We start from the raw sequence: 25,275 nt of genomic DNA, 5'->3' as shown, positions 1-25,275 counted from the left end.
TGTATGATTCTAAGACTATGTTTAACATGTCATAACTAATTTAATTTATAAGTCAATTTGTTTTTCAAGCTCTTTAGATTATCATCGACAAACTAAAAAGTACTTTATAAGCTAGCTTTAAAATAATGATCAAGACTAGCATTTAAACGAGTTTATACATTTTTTTTTTAATTTTATCAATTATACCTTACATTAATTATAAAAAAAAAAAAAAAAATCAATCTTCTACGGTTTTTTATGTCATTTTGTTGGACTAAGATGGGTATCTGTTGTTACATGTTTTGAGGTCCAATGGACCAACCATCGTCACCAAGTTCAAAAAGCTGTACAAGAACCCGATACACCATACTCCAAACGAACGCTGCAAATGGGTTCCATCTCTAACAATCACACCAGCTTACTAGTTGCTGCTCATTCTTATTCATTAGCACCACGAAATCCTTTCTACCCTCAATTCATCAACTTCCCCAAAACCCCATTTTGTGATTTATGCCCATTACTATCATCATCCCTTATAAATCTTATCGCGAATAGAACCCCTCGGTGTGTTGTAACCGCCAAAAAGAAAACCCCCTCTTCAGAATCAGTTCTCAGTCCTTCCATTGTTGAAGAAGTGTCAGAGGATGATGAATTTGAAGAATTTGATGATGGTACTTTTCTCTTTAATAATTTTCTATTGCAGAAACAGCAAAAGTCCCAATTTTTTGCAACGGATTTGGGCACTATGAACAAAAACTGAATACGTTTGCTGCTTTTGGCTTTTGCAATAACAGAACTTGTCATGGCTTCCATGGCAAGGTTTTCCATTTGTAAATTTCTATTGCTTATCTTCCAAATATGTTGTTCATTTGAGATTTCTGTTTTGCGTATTTGTTCTATGGTAGTTAGTGAACAAATTTCGGTAAGTAGGGTTCTATATGTGCCCCTTAGTCTGATTCGGGGATGTTTATATTATGTTGATCTCAAGAATTCTTCTTTTCTCATATAATCATGCAATTCAGAGGAATTCGATGATGATTATGATATTGAAGATGAGTACGCGTTAGAAGATGCGGAAACCAAAGTAAGTTGCTGATTCGCTAAGTATTTAAAACAAACTCACACAATTTATTAACAAAACATTCATATTGTAAATCTAACACTAACCTTTAACTTTTATTAAAAAAATATATGAAGGCTGGAGATGGAGGTGGAGGAGGTGGAATTTCACTTGCTGGGACTAAATGGGACAAACAAGTGTTAGAAATGGTTGAACAAGTTTCCATGTCTTTCGATGGAGAATTGGGAATATATGCTTTCAAAACTTTACAAAATTCTGCCATTCGAGTGCGCATTGAAAGGCTTACAAACAAGTAAGCATTTATGTTTATATTAGTTTAAAATTAACAAAATACAACAATACTAAACCATTTGAAAAAACATATTATTGATGATTGTTGTATTTTGTTGATGGTTTAGTAATACTGTATTAAACCAAAATATGGATGAAATGATTCAATAAAGGTGAATTGTTTTACACCAAATGATTGTCTATGTATGAAAATAATATTAATGATTAATGACCTAAGAAAGACAAATAAAAAAGTAGATTGCTATTTTATGACTTAATTTCTAAGAAAGTATAGATGTCTTGTTTTGCAGATCGGGTTCTCCCACCATGGAAGACATTGAAGCTTTTGCAAAAGCTTACAGAGAACGATTAAACGAGGCTGAGATTGATGGATCTATTCCTGATATATCAATTGAGGTACGTTTAGTTCTCTCTATTACAACATTGTAATTTAATATTTTTTTTTCTAATTAAGTTATTGTACTTTGAAAAATCTACCTATTATAGTAGTGAAAATTGCTTTGTATTTGGATGACATTGCTATAAATTGGTAGATTTTTCAAAGTATAGTGTTGTAATAGAAAGCAATGATATTGATATTGATATTGATACTGATACTGATACTGATACTGATACTGATACTGATGTGAATGGGACTTGCCCCACCTAAAATTATGGGGCGGGCCCTATCATTATGTTTGTTGGGTAGGTATCTTCACCTGGACTTGAGAGGGTGGTTAGGGTTCCTCAAGATCTTGAGAGGTTTAAAGATCGTCCCATGTATGTGAGATACACAACTGAAGGTGATGATGAGGAGGAACGTGATGGTGTTTTGAGACTTGAATCTTTCGACTTGGAAACAAAGCGTTGTATTTGGGGTTTAGCAGATGTTAAGGTTAATCGAGAAAAGGCAGGTAAAGGAAGACCACTTAACAAAAAACAAAAGGAGTGGCGACTCGATACCCCCTTTCAATCGTTGGTTTTAGTTAGGATTTATGCTGATTTTTGAATGTGTATCATATGCTACATGAAGTTAACATTTTGATAAAAAGTTTGGTAATGTCACAATAACTTAATACAAGGTGTACAAATGAGGAAGTTCGTATCTTTCAATCTTTAGGAATTGAAGTATTTGAAAAAAACATCACTTGTTTATACTTTATAATTTGTTGAAAACTCTATGGTTTAAAAAAAAAGCTCTTTATGCATTGTGTATTATTCCTAATAATGTATATAATCACTAAGTGATTTTATTATTAGTTACTAGCGGTTTATTTCATTGTTTAGGTATTGGCAATTGTTACCTAGTGAAGTTAATATATTTAAGTGAAGAAATTTAGAATATTCATATTTTGTTGACCTGGACAAAAAAATTGCACATGCAGGGTGTGGCAGTTGAATGGCTATGGTTGTGTTCACTCAGTTGCAAACATTTCTTACTTAAACAGGAATGTGGAGGCATTTGTTGATCCCTTATTTCGTGTAACATTTTATATGAACACTTATAAGTACCCAATATGTAACGACCATAAAATTTCCAATCAATTTAAACTTTTCAAAAACAACCCCGTTTCATTAAGTTATTACAAAAATGTTTTCAATACAATTATCATCAGAGTCTTCCCAGAATCACATCATAAAACAAAATCATGAGGAGCGGTACGATCACGCCTTTGCTTTGTCACGGTCTCCTGAAGAACCTGAAAAACATTAAACCACAACTGTAAGCACGAAAGCTTAGTGAGATACCCCCAAAATACTAACCACATATACCATACACACAACATGCCATATCGTAACAGAACACAGAACAGCCATGCACTTCGGGTCTACTGTGTGACTGGTCCGCCGCCCCGACCTTCAGTCCACCTGGTCCACCCTCCGAGTCTAGCCATATACATCGAGTCTACAGTGTGATTGGTCCGCCCGCACCGGGCCTTCAATCCACCTGGTCCACTCTTTAAGTCTACGATATGACTGGTCCGCCCGTACTGGGCCTTCAGTCGGCCTGGTCCACTCACCGAGCCTCGGCACGTCTGGTCCGCCCTCTTGGGGCCTACAGCCTATCCGGACCGCTCGTTGGGCCTTCGGGACAACTGGTCCGCCCTAGGTATGTTGGCCTACAGCACAAAGCAGGACCCACCTCAACCCAACCCCAGTCCAACAACCATGTGCATATAAACATTCAATCATATAACAATTCACATTCAATCAAGCCGATCTAGCAGATCACATAACATAACATCATCCTAACCAGGATACCGACCTAACCGGGTCTCTAACACAATACCATCCTAACTACCAGGATGCAAACATAACAAAGTAATAACACACAATGATACCCGGATCACAATCCGATAAAAGGGTCGGCCTTGGTGCCTTCAACCCTGTTGATATAGTGAGGATAACTCACCTTGCAACTGCCGAAACTCTGAACTGAAGAAGCAGATTCCCGAATCACCGCCTCACCGAAAATCCCGAACTATTCGAAGTAGCAAAATAACCATTAGAGCAAACACAATATCCTTCCAAGGGTAAATTAACCAATTTACCCTTAACTCAATCCGGTCCATGACTAAGGCCCACAATCAAAATATGAAAGGCTCATCACTAGATAAGCTCTCAAGCCCACTAATGGCTCAAAGACCAAAAGTCTGAAGCAAAACCCAATATTGGCCCAATTTACTAAATTGGGACCACCTCACCAAATGGGCCTAGATCCAAGGTCCATAATAATTAGTGAGTCTACAATACTCCATCCATAATGTCCAGTCACGGCCCAAGGTCTAATAGCCCAAAAACAGCCCAATCTCCTAAGGCCCAAAATGAAAACCCAACAGAGGGAGTACGCTGGGCGTACCCTCCTTGGTACGCTGGGCGTACAACGATGCTCGCGAATTGGAATCGGGACACAGACCCACTACGCTAGGCGTACTCCCAGTTACGCTGGGTGTAAATCCGCAGAACTACAACTTCTCATACGATCTTAATGGCTTAAGCTCTTAAGTCCAAACTTCAGATCCATAGACCAATTATGCCTAGGATTCATAAAGTCTCAAACTTTATTACTTGGGACGTCCATAAAGCTCTTAATCCAAGGTCTTAATCCATTAAGACCTATCTATAACACATATGAGACAACCAAAGCCCTTGGGACCTCATTTTTCTTACTCAAGACCTCTCTTAAGGTCTAAAAGGACAGCTAATCTCAACCAACTCGAAACATGCATCAAGATGAGGGTTTTTTGGGACAAGAATGATGTCAAAACTTCACAACACATAGATCTACACAATATGATTGTCAAGCTAAAGACTTTTTACCTCAAAAGAGCCTCAGAATATGATGTCTTTCCAGATCTACAAGCTCCAGCCACTCAACTCCTTCTTTGACAACTTCCTCTTTCTTCTTCAAGACTCTCTTTTGCCAAAACAAGCTTTCCAAGGCCAAATACACCCAACAATGGAGGTGGGACGGCTATCTAGGGTTTCTGAGATTAAGAGAGTACTTATGGAGGCTAGGGTAAGAACCATTATGTTCCTTATATAGTGGTTGACCCTAAATTTAGGGTTTCTGGATGATAGACGTACATTGGGTGTACGCCGAGAGGCCTCCGCGTTCCTTTCCTCCACTACGTTGGGCGTACATCCAGCTTATGTTGGGCGTACCCAGCCAAACACATGCACGCATGCATGGGACCCCTTTACTAATTTTCCCCCTTTAGGGACCATTGTTGCCCACATCTTTAATTTACAACCTCTCCTTCATCATAAGTCGTTCTTGCCAAACTCTATATCCACATCAAGGACCGAAACGCCCTTACTCTTACTCTCGGGAACCCAAAATTAGATATTTCAAGAACGGGGCGTTACAATTCTCCCCCACTTAAATTAGGCTTCGTCCTCGAAGCCTGCGGCAACTCAACTCCAGAACTACTCCCGCAATGCACCACCTGGCTTTAACCAGACCAGGTTCCTCAAGACACAACCACCGTAACCCAAAACCCAACTTTCCCTTTCTTGCGGTGTTCTGACCACCACTTCAAGCCGGCCACTGGCCTCATCCTCTGATAACCACACTTATCAACCGAGTACCACTCCATGATACTTCACTCGCTCCAAATCACAACAACCACTTGGATCAAACGAGCTAGTGAAAATCCTGAACCATCGGAATCCCGATCTGAGTCCAACTTTATCCACTCCATGCCGACAGGATGTCACATCCCTCAGGATTAATTTCTACTACATACACAATTCCTTGATCAAAATCAAGCTGGGAGTCCGAGACTCCATCCCTGCATCCCTTCTGAGCCTCTTGGCTCTACACCCTCGGAATTCCTTTCGTGACCTCAGCAGACATCCAATCCGGATGTGATTCCATACCACTGCCGCAAACCCGCTACTCAATAACCATAATTGGAACACCCCAATCATAACTTCGCACTACTGCCTTCACTTTCGTGAAATTACATTCCCTCTCGGAGCTACATTCTTTTCCCTTTCTTTACCAAGGAAAACCACTTAGCTGCCTTGACACTACCACAAGTGCCACGGCGCTCACCCAATACTACACCATTTCCTTATAGCATAATCGCTATCCCATGCACCACACATACTCTGAATCCGCTCGCAGGGACTTCTCGAGTCCATGCACGACCTACACTAATCGTGATCAATATCCGGGGCGAGACCTTCTGATGATATCACATCGCGACATACTCATTCCATATCCTCATACAGATATATCAACACATGCAGAGTCTTCAGCATGACTGGACCGCCTTACCAGGCCTTCAACCCATCTGGACCACTCTCAGAACCTTCAACAGGTCTGGAACCCCCCCCCCCCCAGGGCCTTCAGCCTGTCTGGACCGTTCTCCGAGCCTTTGGCCCGACTGGTACGCCCACCGGCCTTCAGTCTATCCGGACCGCTCATCTAGCATTCATCACCCCGCGCTATCTCTCCAGAAAACTCTCCCATGCATACTGTTCTAGCCCTCTAGGGGTTCCGAACTCTATCTCCACCCTTCATACTCAAACTCGGCCTGATCCTAGGCCTTCCACAATAAATCACCCTTGGTCTGCATCCCGCCCCGCCTGCCTGTCACTTGGTCATACCTGCCTACGCTCGGCTGATAGAACCACTGTTGAATCCCAACAGCTAAACAACCTCACATGCTTATCGATCTTCCGGAGAATTCTCCAATTCTCCCCCACTTAGAGCACTGACTATCAACCACCGGTCGCCATCACCGACCTCCCTCGACAACCTTACACAACACAAACCCTTACACGCGAACTGATTCCCACCAGAACGAGCAATCTTCAAAAATTTACATAACAACATTGATCATCCCGGGCTCGAAAGAAACTCGATCTTCAGCTAACCACTCCTCAGACTGCAGATGCTACCCGACATTCCGACCAAAAGTCAGATTCCCACAGATAATCCTCATGAATGACAACCAACGAATTTTCCAACACCAAACCCATAACCATACCACAATCCTCAAGGAACAATGAATACAATACTAAAAAAAATCACACAGCGAGACTAGCAGATAAAAAATACTCCACAATAATCACCAAATAACAAGACATCAAGAAAGAAACATACCCGCAGCTGCATCCGACACTGCCCTGACCTCCTCCGCTGTAAGTTGAAAAGCACGACCCTGAGCCCTTGGGGGCTCCACTCCACCCTGACCTCCACCCGTAATCCTCAAAGTGGCCGGTGCTGGAGCCTGCACCGGTCCTGCAGCAAGCTGTGGACAGTTGGCCCTCAAGTGTCCAACCTGATGGCAATGATAACAAATCCTCAAATCCCGAACCAGGGTTGTCTGCCGACAATCCCTCGCATAGTGCCCCTCCTTCCTGCACTTGCGGCATGCACCACCGGACCTACAAACTCCGGTGTGACCTTTCCCACACTTCCCACAAGTGTGGCTGCTCTGATCTCCCAATCTAGAATCAACGGTTTTGGACAGTTTCAGTGCCAGCTGCGACTGCACCGGAGCCTGCCTTTGCTCTCGCAACTGCAACTCAATCTCCAACTCACGCCGCCTGGCGGCCTCCTACAACTCCAACAAGGTCTCGCATCTCTGCGTAGACACAAACTGCCTGATATCCCTCTTGAGCATACTCAGATATCGGGACATCTGAGCCTGCTCCGAAGCGAACTCAGGGCAAAACATCGCCCTCTCAGTGAACATCCTGGTGATCTCCGTCACCGACTCCGAATCCTGCTTCAGCTCAAGGAACTCCTGAGCCAATCTCTCCCTCTCAACCCGCAGAAGATAACGAGTGTTGAACATCTCTCGGAACTGATTCCATGAAACCGCAACTCTCTGCGCATCCGAAAATGACCCTGTGGTCAATCTCCACCAATCCTTCGCCCCGAGCCTTAACAGGTTCAGAGCACACCTCACCCTCTGATCAACAAGGCATGAACACGTGAAGAAACACCCCTCCACGTCCGACAACCATCTCATAGCAACAATCGGGTCATACACCCCATCGAAGGTAGGAGGCTTCGTATTATCGAAGTCCCGATACTGAAAACCTCGACCGGCTCCTCCCCCTGCCGCTGCTACAGCCGCTGTAGCTGCCGCGGCAGCCGTCTCTATGAGAGTCGCATAGCGCTCATCAAAATACTCAATCATGGCGGCCTTGATTGACCCGAACAGTTCTAGAAACTCGGCCCGGAACAACGCAACAACCTCCTGATGCAGGATCTCACGGATCCTAGCGTCCAACTCGCATGTGCTCATCTGACCAATAACCTCGGGCGGTACTGACCCGCCCTGACCTCCCTCTCCTGCACCCGATCCTGACCCGGATCCGTTCCCAGCATGCCTCGTGACCACCATACTGAAAAACACCACAAGATATCAGATACTTCCCACAAACCCGGGAACCAACTCCCAACCCAACCCTAGAGGTCATGGTTTCTTTGATATGCGTATGGGTCCTGTGCTTTCAATAGTACGGGCCCATACTACCTTCCACACCTACCCATATTTGTATCAAGTATACCACAACACCCTAGTGAAAAACATACATAACAAGCGCTCAACCCTCACTCCTAGAGGAACACCGGAAATCTCCTACAGAGGAACCCTAGGCTAGCAGGCATCATAAATCAGGAAACATTATCATGAAATCCTGAAGATCTCTAGACTACTACTAGCATGCTGTTCTATCAAAACTCAAAAACAAATATCATGTATGGTATTTTGGGGTTACTTACTGGCTCCGGCTGATTGTACCTCCGCGTCCTCCTTTACTCATTTTGAAAACCATTTTAAATTCTCTTTTAAAAACTCTCCATGATTTGAGACTGGATTCACACGAATGTTCCTCCAATTCACTCAAACCAAGGCTCTGATACCAACTTGTAACTACCATAAAATTTCCAACCAATTTAAACTATTCAAAAACAACCATGTTTCATTAAGTTATTACAAAAAGGTTTTCAATACAATTATCATCAGAGTCTTCCCATAATCACATCATAAAACAAAATCATGAGGAGCGGTACGATCACGCCTTTGCCTTGCCACGGTCTCCTGAAGAACCTGAAAAACATTAAACCACAACTGTAAGCACGAAAGATTAGTGAGATACCCCCAAAATACCAACCACATATACCATACGCACAACATGCCATATCGTAACAGAACACAGAACAGCCATGCACTTCGAGTCTACTGTGTGACTGGTCCGCCGCCCCGGCCTTCAGTGCACCTGGTCCACCCTCCGAGTCTAGCCATATACATCGAGTCTATAGTGTGATTGGTCCGCCCGTACCGGGCCTTCAATCCACCTGGTCCACTCTCTGAGTCTACAGTATGACTAGTCCGCCCGTACTGGGCCTTCAGTCGGCCTGGTCCACTCACCGAGCCTCGACACGTCTGGTCCGCCCTCTTGGGGCCTACAGCCTATCCGGACCGCTCGCTGGGCCTTCGGGACAACCGGTCCGCGCTAGGTATGTTGGCCTACAGCACAAAGCAGGACCTGCCTCAACCCAACCCCAGTCCAACAACCATGTGCACATAAACATTCAATCATATAACAATTCACATTCAATCAAGCCGATCTAGCAGATCACATAACATAACATCCTCCTAACCAGGATACCAACCTAACCGGGTCTCTAACACAATACCATCCTAACTACCAGGATGCAAACATAACAAAGTAATAACACACAATGATACCCAGATCACAATCCGATAAAAGGGTCGGCCTTGGTGCCTTAAACCCTATTGATATAGTGAGGATAACTCACCTCGCAACTGCCGAAACTCTGAACTGAATAAGTAGATTCCCGAATCACCGCCTCACCGAAAATCCCGAACTATTCGAAGTAGCAAAATAACCATTAGACCAAACACAATATCCTTCCAAGGTTAAATTGACCAATTTACCCTCAACTCAATCCGGTCCATGACTAAGGCCCACAATCAAAATATGAAAGGCCCATCACTAGATAAGCTCTCAAGCCCACTAATGGCCCAAAGACCAAAAGTCCGAAGCAAAGCCTACTATTGGCCCAATTTACTAAATTGGGCCCACCTCACCAAATGGGCCTAGATCCAAGGTCCATAATAATTAGTGAGTCTACAATACTCCATCCATAATGTCCAGTCACGGCCCAAGGTCTAATAGCCCAAAAACAACCCAATCTCCTAAGGCCCAAAATGAAAACCCAACAGAGGGAATACGCTGGGCATACCCTCCTTGGTACGCTGAGCTTACAACGATGCTCACGAATTGGAATCACGACACAGACCCATTACGCTGGGCGTACTCCTAGTTTCGTTGGGTGTAACTCCGCTGAACTACAACTTCTCATACGATCTTAATGGCTTAAGCTCTTAAGTCCAAACTTCAGATCCATAGACCAATTATGCCTAGGATTCATAAAGTCTCAAACTTTATTACTTGGGACGTCCATAAAGCTCTTAATCCAAGGTCTTAATCCATTAAGACCTATCTATAACACATGTGAGACAACCAAAGCCCTTGGGACCTCATTTTTCTTACTCAAGACCTCTCTTAAGGTCTAAAAGGATAGCTAATCTCAACCAACTCGAAACATGCATCAAGATGAGGGTTTTTGGGACAAGAATGATATCAAAACTTCACAACACATAGATCTACACAATATGATTGTCAAGCTAGAGACTTTTTACCTCAAAAGAGCCTCAGAATATGATGTCTTTCCAGATCTACAAGCTCCAGCCACTCAACTCCTTCTTTGACAACTTCCTCTTTCTTCTTCAAGACTCTCTTTTGCCAAAACAAGCTTTCCAAGGCCAAACACACCCAACAATGGAGGGGGGACGGCTATCTAGGGTTTTTGAGGTTAAGAGAGTGCTTATGGAGGCTAGGGTAAGAACCATTATGTTCCTTGTTTAGTGGCTGACCCTAAATTTAGGGTTTCTGGATGATAGACGTACGTTGGGCGTACACCGAGAGGCCTCCACGTTCCTTTCCTCCACTATGCTGGGCGTACATCCAGCTTACGCAGGGCGTACCCAGCCAAACACATGCACGCATGCATGGAACCCCTTTACTAATTTTCCCCCTTTAGGGACCATTGTTGCCCACATCTTTAATTTACAACCTCTCCTTTATCATAAGCCGTTCTTGCCAAACTCTATATCCACATCAAGGACCGAAAGGCCCTTCATCATAAGCCGTTTTTTAATTTATTTAAATAAACACACCCTCAACCCCACCCTCTCAATTTACCTTACCTACCCCTCCATTTTCCCCTATTTAAATAATGATTTTTTTTGGTAAGACAAGGACCAAGTGAGTAACAAAAACAAACAGTAGGGACCAAGCGTGTAACAAAAACAAATAGTAGGGACTTTTCGAGTTAAAAAAAAGTTAGGGACCAAACGTGCAAATTACCCCAAACCATAGGGACCATTCGTGTAATTTACTCAAAGGATAATTAAGATGTAGTTGGAAAAGAAGGTTCAAGGTAAAGACAATGAAGGTGATAACTCATCAAAACCAATGGACTTGGACTAGGTTTGATATTTTGAGGGAATGTGAGAGTATGAATGTTTGATAGTTATGGACTTGTATGTTTGTGTGTTTTAATTTGGTAAAAACTTGGATATTATGCTTGTTTGTGGTTAGACTAAACTGCATAAATGGTCCTTGTAGTTAGCTCAAAATTGCCACTTTGGTCCAAAAAAGTTTGGACTAGCACCAAAGGTCCAAACCTTTCATTTTTTTGCAAGTTTTGTCCAATTTGCTTTGAACTATTTTATAATGATGATTTTGCCCCTTATTATTTTATTTTATATTTTTCTTTTATTACAACAACTTAAAACAATTAAGAAAAAACCAAAAATAAAATACCCCTGACCTCTTTCTTTATCTCTCTCTCTCTCTCATGCTCTTCGTTTCTTTTTCAAACACTCGTTTCCCTCAAATCTGCTATGTCCGATGAACCACAAATCCGCCATCATTGAGACCAATGAGATTTATTTGTTTTATGACGACACCTGCACTTAGAAGTTGTCACTTCTCGACAATGTTGACGATACGACAAGCATGGAGACGAACAAATATGGCAAGATATCTAGGATTTGTAAAGGCGGCGGCGCTGATGAAGGCTCGTGTTCGGATGACACAAGGGTTTGTGACACGTCGTAGGGGTTCAGTTTCCGCCGTTTTTTTGGGATTTGAACAGATCTGGTGAGATATCCGACGTTGTTTAGGGTTTCAGCCGTCCGTCCCTCTCCTTCTCTGGCGAGGTGCCGTCATTTCTAAAAACCCTAACGTCACCACCCTTCTAGTTTTTCAAAACCCCAACTTTTCAGATCTGTTTCCACCCTCTTTTTTGCTTCGATCCACAGACGTGAAGATTTGGAAACCCTTGATTTTTTTTTCTTTGATCAACAGATGAGTTAAAGATAATGTTGCTCCGACGAATGTTATGTACTGAATCAAGTTTATGTGTTTGGTCTTATATATCAGATTTCTAGTTTTGTATATCATATCTTCTTGAATAGATGTATATGTTTGATATCATTTGTGTTTAATCATTTCATCTGTGTATGATCATTTATGGGTTTTTAATGTGTTCGTGTATGTTAGATTTCTGATTTTCGTGTGTTTGTTCATCTAGAGAGAGAAAGTTCTATATGTGTGTGGTGTTTAAGGTTACAAAGGAAGCATTAGTGTCAGCGGTGGTGGTGGCCGGTGTTAGTGTCGGCAGTGGTGGTGGCCGGTGTTGGTGGTCTTGTGCATTGTAAGAGAGAGAGGGGGGGGGGGGGGTAAGGTAGGGGTAATATTTTCTTTTTTATTTTTTTAATCATAAAAATGTCACAACCGGCAAAATTAGGTCAAGATGTGAATTTCTAAAACAATATAATCTCCTTGTATAAGCCCAAAACTCGATCCAATAAGCCCTCAACTTAGTTCTTTTGGGCCATAAGACATTCTTATTGGGCCTTTTGGGCCGAAAACATATACTAGGACCTTAGTTGGGCCGATAATTATTATTTTTGGGCCCTTTGAACCAAAAGCCCTTTCCTAAGCTTTAATGAGTCGAGAATCCTTCACGGGGGCAAGCCAAATGGAAGCCCATCATTTTGGGCCGAGAAACACCCCTAATAGGTTGGCCCATTTAACAAAAAAGAGAGAGAGAGAGAGAGAGAGAGAGAGAGACCAATAAGGAGGGGGATTGACTTTTGTTGCCACCTCCATATTATACTAAATGCAACAAAGCTATTATCTTGCATACATCCATGCAAACTTGGATTAACCATCATATATCAATGATCTTCTCTCTCCCTCTCTTCCCTCTTATCCCTCGGCCACTTCTCCCTCTCCACCCACATTCATAATTTCATCTCCAACATAATTTCTCCCAACAACTCAAGGATTCTCTTTTCTTCTTCTTCAAAAATTCATGGGCTTGTGAGTGTGTTTTTCAAGAAGTTCTCTTCAAGCCTTCATAACTTGGTAAGTACGCTTGTTAATCTTAAAGATTATCACATCTTTCAAGCTAAAACTCTTGTTTACATCCTTTGATTGTGTTAAAAACTCTTAGATCCACCACCATTTTGAGATCTCACCAAAAACCATGGTTGTAAAAAACGTTCGGCGCTAGCTAGTCGCTGGACTGGGGTTAAGGGATTAATCGACTACGCAGGGATAAATCGGGGGATTAATCGGAGACCATTAACTGCTAAATCTTTAAATTTTCAAAAATTAAATATGACTAATATTATAACAAAGTTCATAAATACCACTAATATCTTAATAAAATAGGTTAATACGATTAATACAACATTAATCATTCCTCAAATGGTTTCTATTGAGGTAGAATTTCTTCAAAGTGTTAAAATTTCATCGTTTTCTACTATTTCAATCATTTTGTATGCAAGGATTAATCGCTACACGCCCTCTAATCGGTCGGATAGCGCCTAGGGATTAATCGGAGATTAATCGAGATTTTTACAACACTGCCAAAAACTCAAGCTAGGTTCAAAGTTCCATCTACTTCTTCATCCACATCTCAAAACCCCAAAGGTGAGCTTCATACCCCCTTGTTTTCGGTTTTATAATGTTTCTGGGGGAGAATACAAGTGCTTTTGTGTTAGATCTATGTATATATGCATGTTTATGTGTTTAACTTTTAGATCTTTACTTGAAAATGAAGTTTATCACTTGGATCTTCATATAAACCTTGAGAAAAGTATGTGTCCTCACATATAATACCTTTAAACTTGTAGATCGGGATTTATCCACTTAAAATAGCAAAAACAAGTGTTGTGAACAAACTTAGATAACTTAAACTCAAAAATCAGCCCTTGACAAAAAAGTTTTAGTCCAATCTCGAACTTTTTTGACCTCCTTAATGGTAATATTTTTCAAAACTATTTTACATTCAAAAAGTTCAGGTTATTACCTTTAAAATGACTACTCTCACGTTTTCATACGATTTTTCTACTATTTTTGGCGAATTTTACAAAACTGTCTATCAGATTTGAAATAATTTCGGACCAACCTATGAAGGTGAGAAATTTCACACTTTTTAGAGGCGAATAAAAATGATGAGAAAAATTGTGAACAAAGTAGACAAAATTTCCAAACTTCCAGAATTTACAGATCCAAATTTCAACTTACGATGATTTTTCTACAAAATTTTCAACTAGGTCAGAAAAGCCAAAAACCAGAAAAATGTGTATTTCACAAAAATCAAGCCAAAAATGATATTTTTGACAAAAATGGGTTTAAAATGTTATTTTTACCACAAACTAGTCAAAAACACAAGTTTTGAACAAAATGGGGGCTAAAGTGTTATTTTTACTATAATTGGGCCTTAATTGAAAACTTTGTGGCTTATTGGGCCAAGAACGTCATTTTTACAAAAAGTGGGATTTTTATATCAATTTTGTAAATAATCAAGCTAAAATAAACAAAACAGTAACAAATGGGTTAAAACCGATATTCATATCTGATGGAACCTCGTTCCCCATTTGACCTCGCTTGTGCTTCGGTTAGGTTCTTCCTGATTGACTGAGTGCTACTGCAAGATCACAGAGAACAAATGTCGTCAGCCGCTTTCCGGGAGGAGCTCCCGAAAGAACGCTTCGACGGTCAAGTTAGAGGATGATTTAGGGTTTGTGTATGTATTCTCTAGAATGGCCAGAGAACTTACCTCGCTAGCCTGAGGATGCATCCTTTTATACCTAGCCCCTGTCTGGTCCGTACCAGACATGATCGCTTTTCTGGGGAGACAGGTTCAGAGGCGCTGATTGGAGGGCCATGCACCTTCAACTACTAGAGCGCCCTCATTGGCTCTGACGGTAATGCTCTGGTCCCACTGTTTGTATCCTGACCGTATCTTTTGTCTTGGAGCACGGAGCGTCACTTTGGCGGGCGCGAGCCTTCCGCCCGGGCGTTCTGCTCCGGGGGCGCCAGCGGGCGCTGAGCCTAGCTGGTGTGCCCGACTTTAGGTCTTGGACGCGACTCTGTTGTGCTGCCCTAGGCACACCATCAAGTCCCCCAGTCCAGTAGCCGTAGCGTTGTGGCGTTAGTTACGGCGTTCTGGACTTAGATGGTTGACGCGTGTTCGCTTTTCTCTACCCGCCGCTCCGTTTTTAATGGCGACGTGACTGCACCTGACTGCTAGCAGTTACATCATTTCGTCAGATATTTAAATGTCCCGCCTCTTCCCCTTCTTTATGAGGGTATCTGTATAACTTCTTTTGCTTCCTCTGTTCTTCCTTTCCTTTTCGTGTTCATGCTTCTTTTTCTCCCATGGCTAACCTTCCTGGAATCGTCCCTTCTGCTGCCGAGTATCGACAACTGGAGACCACATATGGCTTATCCTCCTTAGAAGGCGTGGAATTTCCTGCCCCTGGTTCTTACATCTCCCCCCCCCCCCCCCCTCCTGGCAAAATTGGGGTTTTCCTGAAAACCCTGGATGCCGACATACGATTTCCCCTGACGGACTTTCAGGAGGAAGTTTTTCAGAAGGATGGTTGTAGTCTTCAAATGTTGACCCCTAACGCTGTCAACAAGGTGGTTGCTTTTGAGATGATCTGTAGGGAAAATGGGTATCTTCCCGACTACTTTGTCTTCAAGTTCTTCTTTCGATTCTGCCTCATCGGAGATAAATGTTCCTTCTCAGTTCGGCGTGCGGGGGGGGGGGGGGGGGGGGCACGCCTTGGTCCCTGATGGTCGTACCCCCAAGAACTGGCAAGATAAGTGGCTATGGGTGAACCAATGACTGGTTGGAAGTGGTCGTTATCGTACCAATGCATTCGCTGATACTATTCCAAAGCTTTTCCCTCATAATCAAGGTGTCGCCGATTATCTGAAGAGTGTGCAGGTGACCGCCGAAGATTACTCTGAGGCACTTCTTTCCGGTGTGGGGATGAGTCCTTTGTGGCGGCGACGTGGCAAGATGGTGGTGTTCTTCTCCGTCGTTGATGGTTAGTGTAGTATCTTCCCCCTTTTTCCTTTTTTTTCGTTTATCTTCGTTGCTTCTGTATTTTTGATATCTTTACTCTGTTTTCCCCCCAGGCACCGAGTCTTCTTTGTCTATGGATGAGGTACTGCGCAAATGCTATCGGGGTAAATTGGAGTTTCGTGAGGTAGACCTGGTCGATAGTCTTCCCCCTCCTCGAAGGGCGGACCGTCTTGCTCTGACCGTTGCGCCTCCTGTTCCTCCAGTAAGCTCGTCGGTGATCAAGGAAGATATGTGGCATGTTCGCCCTATCTCCTCTGTTATGCCCTTGGGTGGTGCTCCCTCTTCCTCCCTGGAGGATAGTGAAGATAGCAAAGAGGGCATCATTGGTGACGTCCGACGGATGCAGGCGAAGTGAAAAGCTATGCAGGCCATGAGCGGGCCGGTTACTGGCGCCCCCCTTGCTGCTAAGAGGGTTCATACTAGGCGTGGCTTTTCCCGCCTCGATGAGTTCCGTACCCATGAGTTCCACCTCCACCGGTGTGGTTGTGATTCTCGATGATGACGTGCAATAGTCTGAGGGAATCGAGAGGGCGACTGAACAGCCCGTTATTCCGGATTTCTATTCCATTCCTTCTCCAACTATTCTGTTTGCTCCCTCCAAGCTTTCCCCGACGAAAGAATTCGGCCCTCCTGGGCCAGTTACAGCTTCCAATGACAGTGGTCCTGGTGGCGATGCCTCTGGGCCTACAGTCTTTGTGCCATCTTGGAATCTTCATGATGATTCTCGTTTGCCTGTTCATGCCAACGCTCTGGAATTCTTGCGCTATGCCTTACCCCCAACTGCTGTTGAGGATATGGAAGCGATGGGTAATCCTGCCCTTGCTTCCAATATGGCTTATGCTGTTGCACAGGCGATGTTTTATCTCGTTGCAGGTTCTCGGCGTATCCACACCCTGGGTGAGGTGGAGGCTACACATGCCACCTATGGATCACGTGTGGCAAGCTTGGAGCGCCGTCTGAATGAGCTTGGGGATGATCTTCGCTCTTCTGAGAAGAGATGTGAATTGCTGGCCTCCGAAAAGAACATTCTTGACGAGGCTAGGTCTGCATTGGAAATCAAAGTTGATTCTCTCACACAAGCGAATGAAGGCTTAATGATCCAGGTTGAAAGTCTTGATAACGATGTCGTCGATCGTGACAAACTTGTGTCATCACTGCAGTCAGATGTGGATGTTGTTCGGCGAGATTTGGATTGGGTGTTGCATGTTGGCGTTGTCTGTATTGTTGATAAACTTATAGAGCATCCTGATTTTACCAATGCCATTAGCCTTATCCGCCATGCTGCGTTCATGGCTGGAGTCGAATATGTTCAGAAGGCTTCTGGTGGTGGTGGGGGTGGTGAGGCGGTTGTTGGTGCTTCGTCTGTGGGCCCCGCGGTGAGTATAAATGATGCTCTTTTGTCCTTTGCTAGTATGGACCATGCAAGTCTGCTAGGTTTGGGGGAGGTGGGTATTGAAGACCTGCGAGAATTATGCTCCTTTGGTGGTTCAGAGGGTACGCCTGAGAGTACTGTGGGTGATGGTAAGGACCGCGGATCTGGTGGTGGTACCGTTAGCGAAACGGTTGTGGGTGAGGAGGGCGATGGAAAAAGTGTTGGAGTGGTGGTTGTGGCGGGTGAGAATGCTAGAAAATGTGTTGGAGTGGAGGCTGTGGCGAGTGAGAAGAATGTTCGTGAGGATGATCTGGACCCGTGAGTTTTACCTTTTCTTGTTGGTTTAATATTTGGTATTTTGTTGTAGTGTTGGGACCTCTGAAACAATATTTTCCTTTTTTGGATGTATGTTTGGCCTGTTCTAGGCATTATCAACTTGTCTGCTTGTTTTGCTTTGCTCTTTTTTTTGTGTGTGTGTGTGTGTTGTTTCTCTTGCTCGCTTTTTGCGCATTGTTCAGGACATACAGCGCCTTGATGCGCCAGGTGCTTTGTTTTATCCTTGTTATCGTTGACGCCCCAAGCGTCTATATTGGACGCACTAACGTCCACGATTGAGTTTCATATGTGATCACTCATACACTAAGTATGTAAAGATCTTGTAATTATCATTTTTAGCCGCGGGTCCTCTGAATACACTAAGCGTTTAACTCATGACGCTCAGCATGGCACTTTTAAATACGCTAAGTATTGGACTCATGTCACTTAGCATGGAATTGTAAATATATATACACTAAGTATTTAGCTCATGTCTCTTAGCATGGAATTTTGAATACACTAAGTATTGAACTCATGTCTCTTAGCATGGAATTGTAAATATATATACACTAAGTATTTAGCTCATGTCTCTTAGCATGGAATTTTGAATACACTAAGTATTGAACTCATGTATCTTAACATGGAATTGTAAATAAACTAAGTATTGAATTCGTATTTCTTAGCATGGGATTATATATACACTAAGAATTGAACTCATGTCTCTTAGCATGGAGTTTTAAATACATTAAATACTAAACTCATGTCTCTTAGCATGAACAAATATGCTCTAAGCATTTTGGGGTACAATACGCTCAACGGGACGCCCACTAGTTAGGCTATCTCCTTTTCTTCTTCCCCTGTCTTAGAAGAAATATTTCTTTAAGTTTCTAGCATTCCACGTTCTTCGAATGGGCCTTCCTTCCATCGTCTCTAGCGTGTATGCACCGCTCCTACTTGCCTCCATGACTCTTTATGGGCCTTCCCATGTTGGACCCAACTTTCCTTAAGGTTGGGCTCGGCTTGTTTCGTTCTTCCTCAAAACATATTTGCCAACTTTGAAAGCCTTCTCCTTCACCCTTTGGTTGTAAAATCTTTCTGTTACTTGCTTGTATGCGGCTTGTCGTATGCTCGATTCTTCACGTTTCTCCTCTAGGACATCTAGATTTATCCTTAGGTCTTTCATATTGCTTTCCTCATCCTTGTTGGCTACCCTCAATGTGTTTACTGCTATTTCCATGGGAAGCATGGGTTCGGTCCCATACGTCAAACTGAAAGGGGTTTCCTTTGTGCTCTTATGTGGCGTAGTTCTGTATGACCACAACACCATTGGTATCTCTTCTGCCCAATTCCCCTTTGCTTTGCCTAACCTCTTCTTAATCCCATTGATAATGGTTCGGTTGGACACCTCCGTTTGGCCGTTCGCTTGAGGATGTGCCACCGATGTGAAGCGTTGGCTTATCCCTTTGGCAGTGCACCAATATCTGAACGGGTTCTCAACAAATTGCAAGCCATTGTCGCTGATGAGAATCTTAGGTGTTCTGAATCTTGTCATGATGTTTTTCCATACAAATTTTATCATGTGCCTCCCGGATATGCAAGCCAGAGGTTCAGCTTCGATCCATTTTGTGAAGTAATCCACAGCGACTACCATGTACTTTAATTTTCCCGGCGCTTCTGGGAACAGGCCCACTATGTCTATGCCCCACTGGTAGAAAGGTCATGGGCTAGATATGTTGCTTAACGGGGCCGAGGGGTTAACCTGGACTGGGGCATAAGACTGGCATTCCCCACATTTCTTGGTTATTTCTATTGCGTCCCGCTGTATCGTCGACCAATATATCCCCATTCGTAACACTTTTCCCGTCAAAGCTCTCGCCCCTTCATGTGCGCCCACTTGTCCCGAGTGTGCCTCCTGCAGTATCTTTATCCCCTTGGCTTGATCCACACATTTTAACCGTGAAGACGTGAACCCTTTCTTGTACAGTTCTCCATTTACCAACGTGTATGAGGGCGCCTTTATACGTATTTTCCTTGCTTCATCATGACCATCTGGCAACACTCCTCTTTGGAGGTATTCTTGGTACGGTGTCATCTATGAAGGTCCAGTGGGGGTTAAGATACTCACTTGTTGCTCATCTATACTCCTTTATCTGAGTACTTCTACTAAAACTTTCTTTGATAGATGGTCAAAGCATGTGGACGCCAGCTTACTCAAAGCGTACGCCCTCTTATTTTCGCTTCTAGGTATCTGCTTGATCGCAAACCGGCCGAACGACCCTACTAGTTGTTTCACCATCTTTACATATTTCCCCATTCTTGGGTCTCTTACCTCAAAAGTACCGTTGACTTGGTTTGCTGCTAACCTCGAGTCGGTTAAGGCTGTTACAGATTTCGCACCCATCTGTTTAGCTAACCGTAACCCTGCAAGAAGCGCCTCATACTCCGCTTCGTTGTTCGATGTGTGGAAGTCAAAACGGAGGGCATAGGTTACCTCCTCTCTTTCTGGGCTTGTTAAAATCACTCCCTCCCCGAGCCTTCCCTGCTGGATGCTCCATCCGTATACAGGGTCCATGAACCCTGCTCCGTCTGGGCCTCTTCAACTACTCACACCTTCTCCTTTGCCGGGCTCCCTCCGTCTGGGATTTCCAGTAAAAAGTCGGATAGCGCCTGCCCCTTGATACTCGTTCTTAGGCGGTAGTTTATGTCGTGTTCCCCCAACTCAATTGCCCACTTGGCCAATCGCCCTGACGTCTCTGGCTTGAGCAAGATCTGTTTAATGGGGTAGCTCGTGAGTACCTCGATTTGGTGTGCCTGGAAGTATCGCCTGAGTCGTCTCGCGGCATAGATGGGTGCTAATACCAATTTCTCCAGCGTGGGGTAATTGAGTTCCGGTCCTTACAAAGCTCTACTAACAAAGTACACCGGCCTTTGTTCTTCCTCTCTTTCCACAACCAATACCGAGGATATTGCTTCACTTGACGTTGAAAGATACATTTGTAACGTTTCTCCAGGGATAGGGGCGGCCAACGTCAGCAGTTCGTGTAGTGCTTCCTTGATTTTCTGGAGCGCCTTTGCTGCCTCGTTTGTCCACTGGAAGTTGCTTTTCTCCATGCACCCCTTTAAGGTGTGGAACAATGGCATGAACTTGTCAGCAGATTTTGAAATGAACCTGATTAGTGCTGTAAGCTTCCCGTTCAGACCTTGTGCATCGCGAAGAGAGTTTGGGCTTAGCGTCTTGATGAACTCGTCGACCTTGGTTGGGCTAGGTTGTACGCCCTGTCTGGTGACATAGTATCCCAGGAATTGCCCCTCTTCTACTCCAAATGTGCACTTAGTTGGGTTTAGCTTCATCTTGACCGCTTCTAGCGTCTGGAATGTTTCCTCGATGTCTTGCAGCATCCTCTCCTCATCCGGGCTTTTAATTACCATATCGTCCACGTACACCTCGATGTTCCTTCCAATATGCTTGGCGAATATCGAATCAAACAGACGTTGATATGTTGCCCCCGCGTTCTTTAATCCGAAAGGCATCCTAGTGTAGCAAAAAGTGCCATGATCCGTATAGAAGGCAGTCTTCTCTTCGTCTTCCTCTCTCATCAAAATCTGGTGATATCCCTTATACGCGTCCAGAAAGCATTTCAGTTTAAATCCCTGTAGTGACTCTACCTTCTGGTCGATCTCCGGGAGGGGATAGCATTCCTTAGGACACGCCTTGTTTATATCGGAGAAGTCTATGCACATACGCCACGATCCATCCTGCTTGCGGACCATAACTGGGTTCGCGATCCATGTTGAGAATATTGCCTCCCTTAATATCCCATCCTCCGTCAGCTTGGTCACTTATGCATTAATCTCCCTATTACGGTCTCCCCCCTGGACCCTCTTCTTCTGCTTAACTTCTTTTGCTCCTGGTCTGATCATCATTTTGTGTTCCATGACCCTCCTTTCTACTCCCACCATGTCTGTAAGAGTCCATGCAAACACATGTTTGTAGCGCTTGAGCAAGTCGACCAGTGCTCTTCTCGTATGATTTGGGAGGTTGCATCCAACACTGATCGGCTGGTCAGGGTGGTTTTCATTGATTATCTCCTTCCCCTTTACGGGATTGCCCCTGGGTCTTTTGCACCCTTTGGTTATTTCTGCTGGCTTCATGACTGTATAACACTACAACTCTTTGGGCGGAGTGGCTAGTATCATGGCTTCGCCTTTCGGTGTGTCAAATTTCATGATTCCATGCATGGTTGATGGTACTGCTCGTAACTTCAAGAGGGTTGTTCTTCCTAGAATGATGTTGTGCTATGTTGCGTGTCGAATGACCATGAAGTCTATCAGGGCAGTTTTCTTTCGTTGTTTGTCATGGCTGGTGATTGTCAGGGGAAGGTGGATTGTGCCCAGCGGCCACACGCTATGGCCGGTGAATCCCACCAGCCTACCAGTCGTAGGTCGCAAGTTATCTTTCCAGCGATCACGGAGGAGTCGGAAACAGTGCTCATAGATGATGTTTGCTGAACTTCCGGTGTCGATATAGACCCGATGGATAGTCACGTCTCTGATAGATGCTTGTATTATCAACGGGTTGTCGCCTCTCCAACCAGCCGACCTGGGATCCTGAATGGAGAATGTGAGCACGCGTGCTGAAGGTTTAACGGTCGTCTGTTCTCCCCGTTGTTCCTCCCTACTTCTCTTGTTGCGTATCATGAATATCTCCCTGGGCTGAACCCCCTCACGGGATGGGCCCTTGGCATTCTCGGCGTCAAACTTGGCGTGTAGACTTCGTGCCACCTCCACCAGATCTCCTTTGAGTTGTTTCTCCTCCATCTACTTTTTTAGCGCCGAACAGTTAACAGTATCATGCGTCTTACTTTTGTGGTATTCACAGTACCGGCTCTTGGGTGACTTGGCCGGTTGCTGTTTCCCAGACACTGTGTACACTTCTGGGTGACGACCCCGTTTTTCGTCTTTGGCGAATGGTAGAAAACGCGCTGGTGGTCTTCTTGCTTGACTATAATGTCTACCACCTCCTTGGAAGTCCGTATGACTCGGCTGGTGATGCTTGGTGGTCGTCATGGCATTCAATGCCGCTTCACCGTCCTCCTATCGTAGATATCGTTCTACTCTTTCCTTCAACTCGGCTCGTGTTAAGGGCTTCTTTCCCATGAGTTTTTGCGACAAAGGTCCTGGCATAAGTCCCCACGTGAAGGCTCCGACTATAAGACCTTTGTCATGCCCTGGTACATCTAGCGTGGCGTTTGTGAATCTTGTGAAGTATTCTCGTACAGATTCCCCCTCTCTTTGTTTACAGCCAATAATGGAGTGAGAGTCCCCCTTGTATTTGCGTAGCTGCATGAAGTTGGTGAGGAAAAGATACTTGAGTTGAGCGAAGTTTGAAATACTGCCTGGCTGTAGTGTTTTGAACCACGTGCCGGCGTTGCCCTCGAGCGTTGTTGGGAAGTACGTGCACCAGAACTTCTCGTTGAGTTTTAGCGACGTCATCGTCCATTCGTATGTGTCGATGTGATTGTCCGGGTCGGTTGTTCCATTGTACGTTTTGAGTGTTGGGAGTTTTGCGGTATTTGGTATCTCATAATCCAACAACTCTTTGACGAAGGGAGACGTTATGCTTCGGGAAAAACCATCCTGACCTGGGATGGTCGACGTCCCCTGCTGGTACTGGGAGTTCGTACCATGCGGTGGTGGTGTAAAGTAGCCCGGACTTGGTCCATAAAAGGGGTATGGTTGGAATGGAAACTGAAAAGGATAACTAGTGGAATAAGTGGGTACGGATGCAACGGGGTTGATTATTACCGGTTGTTAAAGGTTGTTGTTGGTCGATATAGTGGGTCCTGACCACGTACACGTCGCCGGGTAGACGGGTGGTGGGTTGTTCATCATGGTTTGCGCCAGTGGCGACAATGGGGTTGTGGAACTCTGCCTACTCGTCGCCTGAAGTGGTCAAGGTGTTGCGAATGGCGGAGAGAAACTGGAAATGTAACCCGACGGGGGTGTTGTCGAGTAGATTGCCCATGTCTGTTGCAACGACGGTGCGAAGAACGGCGGTAGCTGAAGCTGTGTGGACGGGAGTAACTCCACCGGAGTTGCTTCTTGCTGAGGAAACGGCAATTCTGAAGCATATCCGGCGATTGCTGTAGAACTTCCTTCACCTAAAACAACCCTGCTGGCCGGTGTAGGGGGTGGCGTTTCGTCCAACGTCGTCATGGGACGTATGGGACTAGCTGGCTGCCCGTCATTACCGTTGGACACCATTGATGCTCGTTTTCGTGCTTTTCGTTTGCGTTCTTCGTCTCACAAACGGATGGCGCCAAATGATGGAACCTCGTTCCCCGTTTGACCTCGCTTGTGCTTCGGTTAGGTTCTTCCTGATTGCCTGCGTGCTACTGCAAGATCACAGAGAACAAAGGTCGTCAGCCGCTTTCCGGGAGGAGCTCCCGGAAGAACGCTCCGATGGTCAAGTTAGAAGATGATTTAGGGTTTGTGTATGTATTCTCTAGAATGGCCAGAGAACTTACCTCGCTAGCCTGAGGATGCATCCTTTTATACCTAGTGCCCCTGTCTGGTCTATACCGGACATGATCGCTTTTCTGGGGAGACAGGATCAAAGGCGCTGATTGGAGGGTCATGCGCCTTCAACTGCTAGAGCGTCCTCATTGGCTCTGACGGTAATGCTCTGATCCCACTGTTTGTCTCCTGACCGTATCTTTTGTCTTGGATCACAGAGCGTCACTTTGGCGGGCGCGAGCCTTCCGCCCGGGCGTTCTGCTCCCGGGGGCGCCAGTAGGCACTGAGCCTGCTGGGATGAGCCTGGCTGGTGTGCCCGGCTTTAGGGCTTGGACGCGACTTTATTGTGCTGCCCTAGGCACACCATCAATATCCTTATTGGGCCTGGAAATAATATACATGTTTAGTGGGCCTTAGTGTCCTCTTACATGTATATTGGGATCAGGATAGACGTTCATATTCTTTTGAGCCTGGAAATAATGGACACGTGTAGTGGGCCTTAGTGGTCCACTTACATGTTTATTGGGTCTGAGAATGAGTTTTATGTGTGTTCTTCTTCCTTTTCCGTGTAAATTTTCGATTAAGGATCTAGTGAGACCTATCGGTTGGCACCTTTGAGTGTACAATCGTAGCCTGTAGTTATAACCAGAGTTTCCTAGAGGGAAAGCGGGAGTTTGTGTATAGATCTATACGGGGGAGACACCCCACACCTGAGCTGTTCGCTACAGT

The 25,275-nt window shown here is 44.5% G+C and overlaps 3 protein-coding genes across 3 annotated transcripts; 1 reads left to right on the top strand and 2 right to left on the bottom strand.

The window, feature by feature from the left end:
* The first annotated feature begins 290 nt into the window (after nt 1–290).
* On the top strand, nt 291–2,411 carry LOC145057290 (uncharacterized). The gene is made up of 5 exons (XM_079005081.1): nt 291–650; nt 1,002–1,063; nt 1,177–1,352; nt 1,642–1,747; nt 2,040–2,411. The coding sequence occupies exons 1-5, from the start codon at nt 368–370 to the stop codon at nt 2,337–2,339; spliced, it is 927 nt and encodes a 308-aa protein (XP_078861207.1). The 5' UTR covers nt 291–367; the 3' UTR covers nt 2,340–2,411.
* Nucleotides 2,412–20,176: 17,765 nt separating this feature from the next.
* On the bottom strand, nt 20,177–20,602 carry LOC145060367 (uncharacterized). Its single transcript, XM_079008049.1, has one exon. The coding sequence runs from the start codon at nt 20,600–20,602 to the stop codon at nt 20,177–20,179; it is 426 nt and encodes a 141-aa protein (XP_078864175.1).
* Nucleotides 20,603–23,124: 2,522 nt separating this feature from the next.
* Nucleotides 23,125–23,523, bottom strand: LOC145060366 (uncharacterized). The gene has a single exon (XM_079008048.1). The coding sequence runs from the start codon at nt 23,521–23,523 to the stop codon at nt 23,125–23,127; it is 399 nt and encodes a 132-aa protein (XP_078864174.1).
* Between the last annotated feature and the right edge of the window lie 1,752 nt (nt 23,524–25,275).

The sequence above is a fragment of the Lactuca serriola genome, chromosome 6 (assembly GCF_051521515.1).
Source record: "Lactuca serriola cultivar US96UC23 chromosome 6, Lser_US96UC23_V15, whole genome shotgun sequence".
In the NCBI taxonomy this organism is placed as follows: domain Eukaryota; kingdom Viridiplantae; phylum Streptophyta; class Magnoliopsida; order Asterales; family Asteraceae; genus Lactuca; species Lactuca serriola.
This window is presented reverse-complemented; position numbering and strand designations above follow the sequence as displayed.